This window comes from Physcomitrium patens, chromosome 2 (assembly GCF_059467195.1).
Source record: "Physcomitrium patens ecotype Gransden chromosome 2, ASM5946719v1, whole genome shotgun sequence".
NCBI classification, from domain to species: domain Eukaryota; kingdom Viridiplantae; phylum Streptophyta; class Bryopsida; order Funariales; family Funariaceae; genus Physcomitrium; species Physcomitrium patens.
This window is the reverse complement of record NC_143411.1, coordinates 15,980,156-15,994,455: the sequence shown is the minus strand read 5'-3', so window position 1 is coordinate 15,994,455 and position 14,300 is coordinate 15,980,156. Positions and strand designations below refer to the sequence as shown.

General features: G+C 37.4%; 1 protein-coding gene across 2 annotated transcripts; it reads right to left on the bottom strand.

Moving 5' to 3' along the window:
- Positions 1-1,183: 1,183 nt before the first annotated feature.
- Positions 1,184-3,657, bottom strand: LOC112274187 (GDSL esterase/lipase At5g03600). 2 transcript variants are annotated; one of them, XM_024503439.3, is made up of 5 exons: positions 3,309-3,657; positions 2,827-3,036; positions 2,397-2,659; positions 1,905-2,208; positions 1,184-1,713 (listed from the first exon to the last, which is right to left on the bottom strand). In XM_024503439.3, exons 1-5 carry the CDS (start codon positions 3,412-3,414, stop codon positions 1,466-1,468), a joined length of 1,131 nt encoding a protein of 376 aa, XP_024359207.1. In that variant the 5' UTR covers positions 3,415-3,657; the 3' UTR covers positions 1,184-1,465. The 2 variants fall into 2 exon arrangements, with proteins under 2 accessions (XP_024359207.1, XP_024359198.1); XM_024503430.3 differs by having other exon boundaries at positions 2,397-2,671; positions 3,309-3,542.
- Positions 3,658-14,300: the final 10,643 nt, after the last annotated feature.

Sequence of the window (14,300 nt, the reverse complement as noted above, 5' to 3'; positions counted from 1 at the left end):
CATTTAATTTACTATTTATATTGTTGAATATTTTTGATGATCTATTATTAAAATAAGAAAATAGAAAATAGAACACCCTAGGGCTAAGAATCAATTTAGGAATTTGCTTTATTGCAAAGACAGGAATGTCAAGAAAACTGTAATAGCCATTTGATTGCAGACTAGTAGTACATCACACGTTAAAAAATATATATTTGCGTTCACAATACAAAAATTTACTTCAAATTTTAATGAAAAAATATGTGAAACGGTACAAATAAATGACCGAAGTAATCACGATCAATAAACATTTGCAACATGATTTGTTTATATAATTCTAACTTAAAAATGATTGATTCAACTAAACTTTATTTTTATTTTTATTTATTAAAAATATGAAAATAATTATAATGTTAGATTTTTAATAATCACATCAAAATCATACATGTTTATACCTTGAACATTATAAGTACAACTGTGAGTGAGATCTGAATTTACATAATAATCGGATTAATTTTTTATAAATGTAAAAAAATCAGGAATGGGAGTAAAATGATAGCTGGAACCAAGTTTTTAGATTCACACAGAAAAGATTTAAATTGCATGAATGACAATATTTTTTAAAAATAGATGCAAAAATTACTCTTTGATAATATTTACACACCAATAAATATTTATAGACACACACACACACACATGTGAACAGATAACGAAAGCTTCACTCTCAACTGTCAAAAAGCAAACCCATGCGGGGCGCCTTGATCGAACTCAAACTGGAACCTTCAAGAAAAGGAGAGGGGTGGACTGCTACAGTGAGGGAACTGTTAATAGCTGGAGGGAATGGAATTGGGGGAATTCCTGACTGAGCTGGGCTGGACTATTCAGTACTGGGTTGGACTGCACTGGACTGGATTCCATTGTGGGCCTGTGGTGCTGCTCATGCTTCTTAATGGCCCTGCATCACTTGCTCGCTCACTCACTCACTCACTCACTCTTTCACTCACTCATTCACTCACACCGGGGGTCTCGACAGTGCTACCGCAGCTGTGGCGTTTGCTCGATGATCCCCCCCCCCCCATTCAGGTTAGCATCCTGCATGTTGTCAGGATCATGTTGGAACTCCTTTCCATGACAACTTTACAGTTCACAGTTCCTCGACTGGGGAGTTGACCTAATTGGGAAGAGCGAGTTCTGCATGGTGAAGTCTTTCTATGATGGTCGGTATCTTTACTTCAGTGGAACATCAACAGGACATTCAGAAAACCTGTACAGCAACAGGTCAGTGGATCCTTTTGCAGGCTGGATCTTGGACGAATTTGGCTCTAAGAGGTGGCAGTTTGATGCCGGAGACCCCCTGATCCATTTTGCTAGATGCCATGCAGTTGAAGTGCTTGCACTACATGAACATTTTATTCACCTGTTCATTGGGGTTCTACTGAAACCTATACCATCCTTATTTATTGACAATAATACTAATACCGTCTGCTCAGGTACTGAGAAACTGGACGAGGCTTTTCCCATTCGTGAACGAAAAGGGCTCTCCCCCCAGGAAAAGGTTGAAGACGGACCTCCATCCAGCCTGTGTGGGGTGCACCTCGTCCCAGAAGAAGTAGGTCGAAATTGTGTTTGCGCTGCATAAAGTGTATAGCGGCGTTCGTGTGGCTTTGTCAACATCACCACACAAGTTAAAGGACCCGGATCCTTTGCAGCAAGCCTTCAAACCAGAGGTAAATTCTGCACACGAAACACGTGAGAGATAAGGGTATGTTGGAATCTTTAGAACGGGGTTAAATCATGTAAATGAAGGAGTTGCAGCCGTGACTCACATCGCGGCCATCTTGATGGGTTATCTCATCAAAATTTGCTGCTTAAGCATGATTTCTAGCAAGACCAGGAGGTGCGGAGGGACCGCGAGGGTGGCTTACGGGTTTGGATCTGGTTTAACAGTATTTCTCTGAAGGCAAGCTCGTTATCTAGAATTATCAAATTCGCTGCTGCTAATATGGACGAACTGTTGGTCAGCATTGCCTTCAGCAAAGAATTGTGCGTCGTCGAAACTACATTGGCAACCTCTAAGCATGAAAGGCTGCCCGTAAATGCCGACACACCGGGCAAGCAGCCCAGTGGTGGGAGTGTAGATACGGCGAAATTTCTGAATCCCATGTTGTACAATGTTTTCAAGTCTTCAACTAGTTGATTCACAACCGCTACGATAAAAATGCCAATTTCCTAGATGAACAGGTATAACAACTCAAACACGTTAGAGATCGATCCCGCAGAGAGGGTTGCAGAACATACAGGGCACAAAACCAATGGATATTTGTCTCCAACAATCAGCTTACTTTGACCCGGGGATTCAAGAACACGACGACTAAGTATACTACTGATTTGCATGAATATATGGAATGCGAGATTACTGCAAGTCCAATGACTTGGCTGTTCCTCAGAAATGCATAGTAATCGTTGCCAGAGATTGTGAACAAAATGAGCGACTCTTTGTACACCGTTTCCGAATAAACTCCTGAATTGATCACTGTCTTCAACTGAGCGATCTGATCTCGGGTCTTCGTAAATCCTAAATTGTCTTTGACTCCACTTCCTCCCACGGCGAAGTTCATGCCATCTTCCTTCCGGGTCGACGGCCGCTCTTCGTAAAGTATGTAAGGGCGTGGGTGAAGACCTATGTAGTCAGCTGGAGCGGTCATCATTCCAATGCTTGAGCATACTTGTCAAACAATTCGACAAGGGTAAAACATTCCACTGGCAAATCAAATGATGCAACGATTCACTAGATCCAACACTAGATGATTGTAGTCAAAAGAAAGGGGACAAGAGAATACGAATTACCAAGAATATCAGAGAATACTTGACCATCACAGAATCGTCCTGTCGGAACTGCAGGGTTGGTCAGGCCATAAGGATTGATCCATGCCTGATTCACAGGCCCTACGGGTGTTCTGGTAAAGTTTTTAGGGTCGCGGTTCCCGATGTCAAGATAAGAATCCCCAAAACTGAAGATTTCCTTGAATCTGATGCCATTCACCTCAATGGCTGGGACTGCAGCATAATCCATAAATTTTCCACATGTGGCAGTGGAAATGAATTCCAGAGATTCCAAAGTTTTGGAGGTTATGGATTAACTTCAACAAACCCTTCTATTATCACAAAATACATTGGAGCTACGGTTATCTTCATAAGTATCACAAAAAAACTTGAAGGCTCTCTCACAATTGCATTCAGCCAGTCCACAGAATTAAGTCAAGTCCTCACATATTCTAGTGGTTTTGTGATTATAACATGGACACTGTAGGAATGTGAAGGTAACCGACCAGGATGACAACAGAGTAGCAGCAATAGTACTGCTGCTACGAATGTTCGAAGCGTTGTAAGCTGCAACTGATATGCAGCCGGGTGGTGCAACTTGAAGAACTCCATGGTGGTATTGTCGGTCGTGATTGCTCCAAAACTCAGATTACATCAATATATGGTGTAGAGGCTCAGGTCAGCTAAGCCTACACATGAATGCCTCTTCATACATACTGCAACTGAGGTCTAGCGCTGGAATAAAGGATTCGGCCTCATCGGAGCTAATAAGTAGTATGGGTTATGAAGATCTGTTAGCACTCTAGCAAGTATCAAGGTGCCCCCATCTATGCACGATGTCAAAAGCTGGCTTCTTAAAGTGACCTGGGTCATGAAGATGGATCTAATCGAAATATATCTAAGAACAATGATCTCTCATAAATGCATTCCTGCTCAAAGTACACTGATCATGGCCACCTACAGAACCTGGTAAACGGTTTTTTAGCCTAATTTGTTTGGTTTGGCAGACATCAGTATAACTAGCTACGTCACGTGCAGAAGTATTGGTGTGTAACGCTCTCAGCTATAAAACTTAAGTTTATCATTGGGGAAGAACTAAAGCACGAGCATATTTAATAGATGAAGATGGATTCCGTTTAGTTGAATGGACCTGATCAAATTGCAAGGAATCTAAACTTTACACAGTCGTGAACTTGCAAACGTGCCACATAGAGTCCAGACGTTGACATCCAAAAGTGTGACGGATTGGTGTGTTGGATGAATACGTTCATTCGACTTACTACATTTGAATGTAAATCAATACTACCAGTATATAAGCTAATGTACAGTTAAGAGTAATCATTCTTTACAGTGGGTTTGTAATTCCGCTAGCACAGAGTTTAGCTAATAGTGCTGCTGTGACTTAAAGGCGGTTTCTGTATATATGAATCAAGAGCATATGCTGAGTAATTGTAGTCACATTCTGTGTTGTGGGTTTCTGTGAGTGAATGTGTTGAACTTCAATAGTGCGTCACAGCCATGAACGAATATACCATCTTGTACTAGAGCTAGCACGACGAATTTGCAGAGAGCGTCCAATCGACTTTCTGGATTGTTTGCAGGAGATTTTACATCACAGACGCTGTGAAAATATCGTATCAGCTGTGATGTACATTTTCTCCGAATACTGTGGTGAGCATTTTTTCCGAATTCTTGTCTTCCAAAACTTGTTCAAGTAGATGATTAACAAACGTTAGGAACTCTCTCATTGTGAGTATATTCTTCCATGTTGTATAACACACTTCCTTCCTTCCTCGCTTCCTTCTCTGTCACCACCTTCCTTCCTTCCCAGCTTCCTTCTCTGTCACCATATCCCCTCAAACATAATCAAGAGAACAACACAACCACAAAACTTAGGGTAATAAGCTGGTTATTGAAGAAACACAATAAGCAAGATACAAGTAAGTAGAAATCAACAAGGTTAGATACAAGAGAAGTGTGGAATGAGATACCTCTCACTTCTAACACCTTTTACTTATAGGTAGAGGTTACATCCATTTTGGCTAGTATTCATCTTACTTTCATCTAACTAAATCCTAGATTTCTCTTAACTTAGCTGCCACCTATAATCCTAGCTGCTACGTTGGTAACTTTCCTTCATCCTTTTGCTGCCCTTTGACCATTAGCAACTTATCTAAGATAATATCTTTTACCTTTTAATTTATCCTCTATTTACTTTAACACTCCTACTTTGCTATTGATTAAAGGCTAATAAACTTAATCCCTTTATCAATTTGTAATGTCTATCCTTTACCAATGCTTTTGTGAGTAAATCAACAAGCATGTCTTTCGTTGCACAATATTTCATGTCAAGTACTCCCATCTCAATCTTCTCCTATATGAAGTGATGTTGAATGTCAATGTATTTTGTCCTTGAATGATGCTTTGGATTCTTGGCAAAAGCAAGACATCCTTGATTGTCACACTTCATTCGAGTTGCTTCCAATTGCAGAAGTCCAATGTCTTCTAAAACTTGTTTTAGCCATATTGCCTCTATTACACCATGACTTACTGCCATGTATTCCGCCTCCATTGTAGACCTTGCAATTGTTAGTTGTCTATTACAATTCCATGAAATTGCTCCTACTCCAACAAAGAATACATATCTCGTTGTTGATCTTCTATCATTTGCATCTCTAGCCCAATCTACATCACAATATCTATGCAATGTAATACTATCACCTCCAAGACATAATTTGAAGTTCAAAGTGCCTTTTAAGTACATCAAGATCCTCGTAATGATTGCCCAATGAATTAGTCCAGCTTTTAACATGTGTTGACTTACAACACTCACCGCATTTACAAGATCCACCCTTGTACCAACCATTGCATACATAAGTGAGCCTACTGCTGCCTTGTATGGAACATCTTTTATTTCTTCTTCAACTTCAGCAAATTCCTCATCTGTAAGCTTCATCAACTTCAAATTTGCCTCCAAAGGTGTTCCAATGGACTTGCACTCCTCCATGTTGAACTGTTTTAACACTTCTTTAATGTACTTCTTTTGGCTCAATGTAATGATCTTCTTAGCTCAATCTCTCACAAATTCTACTCCTAAGCAATAGTGGAGCTCTCCCAAATCACTCATTTCAAATTCTTTTGCTAACTTTGCCTTCAACCAATCCATCTTTTTCAAAGTATTGGTCAAAATGATCATATCATCAACATAAAGAATAACAATCAGCAAGAAGATTTTTGATTGCATCACATACATGGAATGATCAGCCTAATTCTTCACAAATCCCTCATTCACAAAGAATGTGTTGATACGTTGGTACCATGCCATTGATGATTGCTTGAGTCCATACAAGGATTTCTTCAACTTACACACAAGATGTTATTTGCCTTCTTCAACAAATCCTTGAGGTTGATCTATGTAAATGTCTTCTTCCAATTCTCCATTCAAGAAAGCAGTCTTCACATCCATTTGGTGTATCTCCAAGTCCATTGCTGCTACAATGGTTTTAATGGTGGTGAATTTGGCCATGGGAGCAAATGTCTCATTGAAATCAACACCAGCAACTTGTGAGTAGCCTTTGGCAACCAATCTTACCTTATACCTCACAATATTATCCATTGCATCCTTTTTGGTTCTAAATACCCACTTACAACCAATTGAAGCTCGATTTGGTGGAAGTTGAGTCAATTTCCATGTTCCATTGTCCATGACTGATTTTTACTCTTCTTCTATAGTATTCTCCCACTTCATAGCATCCGTAGACTTCATTGCATCACATAAACTCAACGGATCAGTAAGAAGTACAACATTGGCATGTTTTTTACTTACTTGAGGAAAAATGTGGTCCTTCCACTATTCACCACGTTGTTTTCTATCTCTCAAAGAATATCTCCTTTCATTTGAAGAAGACTCAACTTGTTGCACTCCATGGTCACCTCCAACCTTCTTTACTTTTGAAGATAGTCTTTTTTCATTCAAAGATTCATAATCCTCATCACCATCATCATCAACATCTTCATGCTCTTCATTGCTGGTTTTAGCAATTGTAGAGGCCTTCTTGTCCACCTTCTTTGCTTCTACATCTTCATTTCTACCTTTACAACCATCATTGTCTTTGTCTTCTTCCTTCTTTGCTGAATTTGAAGATGTGTCCACAAACATACCATTACTTCTACTTAGACACATCTCTAAGTGCTCACAAGCACTCTTGTGTTCCAAAAACTCAACATCACGACTTTTGATGATCTTTTTAGTCTTCAAACACATGAGCCTATAAACCTTTGTACCTTCACAATATCCAACAAGCACACATTTTGTACCTTTTGCATCAAATTTTAATCTCATACAATCTAGTATCTTTGCATATGCTATGCATCGAAAGGTCTTCATATGAAAAACACAAGGTTTTCTCCCACTTCAAGCTTCTTCTGGTGTCATTGATATAAGTGCACTTATAGGACAACTATTTCTTGTGTACACTGCATTCACTACTACTTCCATCCAAAACTCATGTCTACGGTGTTCTACATGAAGCATATTCCTTGCCATCTCTACAATGGTTTGATTTGCTCTTTTAGCAATTCCATTTTGTTGTGGAGTGTAAGGAATGGAGGTTGTCTTGCAATACCATGCATCTTCAAGAAATCATTGAATTGCTTTGACATATACTCACTTCCATTGTCTATATGCAATACCTTGATATTACATTCACATTGCTTCTCCACAAGTGCTTTAAACTCCTTAAACCTTATGAAATATTCATTCTTTGCTTTGAGGATCAAAATCCATACTTTTCTTGAAAAGTCATCAATGAATGTGACAAAATACCTTGCACCTCTTATTGATGGCATCTTCATAGGTCCACAATCATCTGAATGGACAATCTCCAATAACTTGGTTGCACATGTTGCAATTCGACTTGGAAATGAGGCCATTTGTTGTTTGCCTTGAATACAACCTTCACAAGCAAGTGTTATAGCATTGTGGCTTATATGACTAAGATCTAAGCTACTTACCATGGATTGGAGCTCCTTCATGCTCTTGGCATTCAAATGACCAAGGCATGGATGCCAAATACCAAACTTGTCTTGATCTTGAGGAAATTTAGCAAATGCCGCCACTTCAACTCCATTCCAATCTTGTACTTGATGAAGTAGAGGTTGCCATCTCTAAAGCCCTTTGTAATATGATCTCCTTTCAATATCTTTACAAAACACCCATTCTTATCAAATTGCACTTTACAACCATGTAAAACAAGTTTATTCATCGAGAGGAGGTTTTTCTTCATCTTTGGCACATATGAGATGTCCTTCAATCTGATCCTCTTGGTTTGGCCTTTTACAACAATCTCTATAAAAATGGAGCCCATTCCAATAGCTTATACTATACCATTGTCTCCCATGAGGATATTTGTTGTTGAAATCTCTTCATAAGTATCAAAGAAACACTTGTATGGAGTCATATATTTGGTGGCACCAGAATCAATAATCCACTTGGACATGGCAGCCATGGAAGTGCCTTCACTTGCCATGAATGCATAATCATCACCTCCATATTCATCACGAGCATTGTTTGCACTTTTTCTATCTCCTTTCTTAGCTTTGTAGCAATTTCGAGCAAAGTGACTTGGTTTTCCACAAATGAAGTAAGTTCTTACATTGCCACGTTGGTTGAGATGACTCTCCTTGCCTTGCCTTGAAAAGAGAGCCGAATCCTCACTTTGGGGATCTTTTTCTTTTCTCTTGGTCACTTTATGGGCAAGTCTTGCCGTCACATAATCCATTGTGAGTTCTTTTAGCTTGATGGACTCCAATGCCACAATGAGGTAGTTGTAGGACTCGGGAAGACTCATAAGCAAGGTCATGACAATATCACTCTCTTCTAAAGGCTTGTCAACAATAGTAAGTTGATTAGTAAGGGCTTTTATCTTGTTGACATGAGCCATGAGGTCTTCACCTTCTTCCATCTTGCAAGTGAAGAATTTCCTCCTTGTGAAGATGATATTGGACAAGTTCTTGTTCTCATATATGTTGCAAAGAGTCTTCCATGCTTCTGTTGGTCCTTTGCAAGAGATGATGTGAGAAAAGTTGGCTTTATCCAAATTGGTGGCAATCATGTCAAAAGCCTTCTTTTCTCGTCTTGTGAAGTCCTTTCTCTCTTTAGCATTAGCATGTGTGCTTGGAGGCTCTTCACTTTCATCTACAATGTCTCAAAGATCCAAAGACGCCATTAAAAGCTCCATTTTGACCTTCCAATGGTAGAAATTGTCACCTCTAAACTTTTCAATCACTCTCAAATCTTCACCGTCACTTGAAGCCATGTCTTAGAAGAGGTCTATCAAAAAATATCAAGAAAAAGAGTCTCTATGTGCTTAAAATCACTAAAACAATTTTGTACTAGCAAAATCTCAAAATGCCCTCTTCTGAACAAATGAATGTTTCTTTACTCTTACTCCAAACACTCCAAAATCAACTTTTGAAGCTTCTAACAAGTATGTGAATTTCAATCAACCTCACTATCAAGTTCTTCCACTCATAAAATTCACTTTCTCACCACAAAATCAAAGACATTATCAAGGTCTTTGTATAAGGTCTTAATCACTCAATCCTAGGAGTTAAGAACCTTCAAATTGATGTAAGAGATCTATAAGGCCCAAATCAGAACCTCCACAAGTCAAAACACTAGATTAAATCATACAATCTCTAACATCAGTAAACACCATAAGATCTATTCCACACAAGAACAACAACTAGCAAATGACTTCAATTTATTTAAATAGCACAACAAAGTGTGTGTGGGCCCATAACCTATTGAACAAACACAATAAGTAAGACACAAGTAAGTAGAAATCAGCAAGGTTAGACACAAGAGAAGTGTTTAATGAGATACCTCTTACTTCCAACACCCTTTACTTATAGGTAGAGGTTACATCCATTTTGGCTAATATTCATCTTACTTTCATCCAACTAAATCCTAGATTCCTCTTAATCTAGCCATCACCTTGGTAACTTTCTTTCATCCTTTTGCTGCCCTTTGACCATTAGCAACTTATCTAAGATAATATCTTTTAGCTTCTAACTTATCTTCTATTTACTTTAATACTGGTATTAATAGACATTGGAAAATAGCAATATTCAATTATACATACATACACATATTCACACTCACTCACACTAGTCTTAATGTGACACACTGATAACATTGAATTTCATAGCATCATATGACGTTGGCTTAGTTCAATGCAATTGCTATTGAATTTGAATGGCTACAGGTTTTGTATATTCAAAATTGTAAGTGAGTTACATCCAAATCTGTACCACTCGGGAGAGCTCTTGCTATCAGTATAGAAAAGAGGGGATCTTAGGACTAAGAGGTCAAAGGTCGATTCCACTTCTCTGGGCTGAAATACAACTGACCATGGAAATTTTTTCGGGGAATTAAATCACATCGTGGAATATGTCATGCTCGCCTGCTTCACATCGGCACACAAAGATTGAAGCTCTAAATCACAGTGGTATTGCTTCAGCCGATCTGCACTGACTCAGCAGGTCAGTAGTCTGAATCTGAACTTAGAGATTTGTCTGTTCATCTTCTGAACAATTTCTACAGATAGTTTAATCAAGTGCAAATGTCCACATTTCCTCTTAGTTGAATTCGTTTTGATATGAGATCAAATTCAAGACTTATCGCTTGTGCAGGCATGAAAAACAAACTTTTGATGTTCGAGTAAGAGTCATGTGGAAAGGAAAGGTACTCGAAAAACTAGTGTCTTTCATCATAGCCTCGAATCGGGATTCCCCTTTCTGCATTGACTTAATTGCATTGAGTAGTAATAGCCGGATTGTATCCATTCTTGTACTCTTCTGCGCTCACCATCTTACAATGCAACGTCCCAAGGAATTTAATGATAGATATTGCTTAACAGATAACAGAAACGGTGAAGTTGAGAGTGATTGCTGTCAAGGATATTACATAACCCTGACAGTGATCACTCTCAACTGGGACACAAGACCTAACTGCAAAGAGAGCACATGACAATCTCCTCTGCTTTACGTGAATGTGCCAAACGCGAGCTAAGTGTAGACAACTTGAAATTTTTATCTCAGGATCACAGCCACCAGCCACAGCAGATCCAAGTCATTAGAAAGTCGCCGAGCCAACGCTGATATAATGTTGCGAGCGGAGGAAACGCAGTCGCAAATGCAAGGCAACTCATGAGAGCCAGGTTTTCAGTCACGAAATTTTGGAATCCCAGGTTATACAACATCGCACAGTGTTCCGTGACCCAGATATTTGCAGGCCTTATGAACCACCGCTGATCGGGAGGACGGCAGCATCGCAATTGCTGCTGCGCCGGAGTGCAGCGAGGTTAGTCTCGTAACAGAACAGATTTACAAACGAGTGACTTGCCGAGTAGTTCACCCGTGGAGTCGGGATCTGTCTTCTGCGAAAGCCGTTACCCGGCGGATTCGGTCTCCAGGTGGGTGGAGACTCCAGACACCACCATGCCAGTAAACACGAAACCAAATCCGAGCATCGTCCAGTCAGAAAGAAGGGATCGAAGGCTCAGGTGGGGGCTGGAAGCACGGGGGCGTTTCCCTCGATTACCGATTCACCGCAGGGCCGCATCGTCACTCTCCTCGTCTGCCATGCTTTTTCATGATGCGGTCCCTTGGAGAACTCTGCCACCACGGATTTCTTCCGTGGCAAGAGCTCTCCGATCGGTGGCTAACTGAAGGGCGCCATGCCACCAGATCCACCCTTCTTGGACTGTGGGCCCTTCCGGCACCGGAACCCCTCGATGCATTCACACAACGATGAGAATCCATGCATCCATCACGGGGTAAGAATATAGGCTCTTCTACTGCCATATTTGTCAGTGTGGACAGGTCCCTATTCTCTTTTGAGCTCCATTTAGGTGTGATTACATTACCATCCGGGGACGTCAAGCGCTCCATCCGAGATGGGTCGCCATGTGTGCATGAAGCCTTCAAAAAAACATATATTTTTACTAGCAACTTGACCCATCCAGTCTATAGGTGGAGTGGATTTCGTCAAAACTTCAACATATCCATTCACCCTGGATATGTTGCCATCGTTAAAACCATAAGTTTATATCACATTCCACCTCACTATACTTTTTCACAAAGAGAAAAAACATTTGACTTGGACACAATTTGAGAGATTCTTAGGTTTGTAAAGAATTACTTTTAAGTTGCAATATGACTTAATTTAATTAGCATGATAAAAGAGCATTGATTCCTTCTAATTGATTGTATAGAGATGTCAAAAGTATGACTGTGTTTTTCTTCTATGTGCAAGTAATGTGTATGAAAAAGATATCAAACAAATTACATGTATTTTTTATTTATTATTTTTTTTTTCTCTGCAATGGCTATCAATGACATGTAATTATTCAAAGTTATTTTTGCAATTGTATCATCTTTATAGATAAAAGGAGATAAAAAAAAATTTAATACTTTGTTTTTATTTTGAATTCATTATTTAGATGGAAAATATACTCAAATCACTAATATTATTGTATTAAATACTTGTAAGCAATAAAATAAGATCAAGTATTTTTTTTTAGCAAAAAAATTATTAATCAATCCACATTAATATTTCTTACAAATTTGATAAACAAACCAAATGACAATGTGATGAGCTCAAATATCATCTCTTTATGAATTTATATGAGAAGTGTTGATTAATTTCATTATAGATTGATAATCAATAAATCATCATAAGAATATAAGATATTAAATACTTATAGCTCAAATAAAGAAAGAAAGAAGATAGGAAATTAATATAATAAAGACCTAAGTTTACAATCTCTTGTTTGTGGTGTATTAGATGGCTCTTACTTTCAATTTAATCCAACATATGTGAAAATTTTATTTGTATAATTATAAGACAATATTCATCTTAATCCATTAGAGTTTTAACTTCTTTAACTTAATAACGGTACAAGGATCTATATTGATAGGATATGGTTAAGATTTAAGGTTGGACTAGGATTAAGATTTGATTTAAGATTAAAGTTGGATTAGAGTTTAGGATTTGATTAAGATTTGGTTAGGATTTAGAATAGGATTAGGATTTAGGATTTGATTTAGGATTAAGATTGGATTAGAATTTAGGATTTGATTAGGATTTAGGATTGGATTTGAATTTAGGATTTGATTAGGATTTAGGATTAGATTTGAATTTAGAATTTGATTAGGATTTAGGATTGGATTTGAATTTAGGATTTGGTTTAGGATTAAAATTGGAATAGGATATAGGATTTGGTTAAAATTTAGGGTTAAAGTAAGGTTTAGGATTTGATTTAGAGCTGGGTTGGATTTGGATTTAGGATTGAATTCGGATTTAAAATTGGACTAAGATTTAGGATTTGATTTAGAATTAGAGTTGCATTAGGATTTAGGATTTGTTTTAGGTTTGAGATTGGAATATGATTTAGGATTTGAATAGGATCTAGGGTTGGACTAGGATTTAGGATTTGATTTAGTACTTAAAATTTAAGGTTTGCTTAAGATTTAAGGTTTACAATTTATTTAGGATTTAGGATTTGATCTAGAATTTGATTGAAGTCTATTAAGATTTCAACTACGATTAAATTAGGACTTGATTGAGTTTATTTAAGAAATATATGTGATTATTTTAATATTTCTCTAAGATTTTTTAACGATTCTTTTAAGGTTTATTATGATTTTTTTTTTTTTTTTTTTCTTTAAGATTTTTTATTTTTTCCTTTGTAATTTCTTTAAAGTTTCTTTTGAATTTGATTAAATTTTGATTAGCATTATTAAGGTTTAATTAAAGTCATTTAATATTTTATTAGGATTAAGATTTTTTTGTTACAATTTCCATTCTATCTTCCATAGTCAAGTGCTTGATGCATTTTTGAGCAAGACTTCTCGTATTGTGACACTATTGCTAAGAATTATAGAAAAATTTAAGGATTTTGGAAAAATACCACTGCAAATTAGGATTATGAGATACAAAAGAGAAGGAATTCTTGCAAGATGTAGGTACCTTTGATACAATTTTTATTAGTATTTTTGAAATTAGAGATAATATGTATAAGAAAGTTGAGGATTTAATATATATATATAAGAAAAAGAATTATACAAATAATAAATATTAAAAGATGATGCAAGGATTTTTGTTGTTTATGAAGAAAATGGATTAGAATATTTTTTAGAATTAATTATATCTATTGGATTAGAAGATGATCATATGATTATAAATATTCATTCAAGGGAGAATTATTGTCAAGGACAAGAACTCGATGAAAAAATAATTCAGACAAGTGAGCCTTCATTCAAAGAGAAGTAAAAAAATATATATAAACAAGTATATATATTAAAAGAGAAATTGAAATGGCTATTGCCAAAAGATAAGAAAACTAGAGACCCTTGAAACTAGACTAAAAGCAAGAAAGGAATTGACAAGAGTGAAGAAGCCTTCACTCTTGTCTCTATATATACTATCTAAT

Excerpts from the sequence above, each read along its gene's own strand:
- LOC112274187 (XM_024503430.3), bottom strand. The coding sequence starts at position 3,414 with ATGGAGTTCTTCAAGTTGCACCACCCGGCTGCATATCAGTTGCAGCTT. Across the intron at positions 3,037-3,308 it reads GCTACTCTGTTGTCATCCTG|TCCCAGCCATTGAGGTGAAT; the intron begins GTCGGTTACCTT and ends ATTATGCTGCAG. Across the intron at positions 1,714-1,904 it reads GTTAAACCAGATCCAAACCC|AATTTACCTCTGGTTTGAAG; the intron begins GTAAGCCACCCT and ends TTTCGTGTGCAG.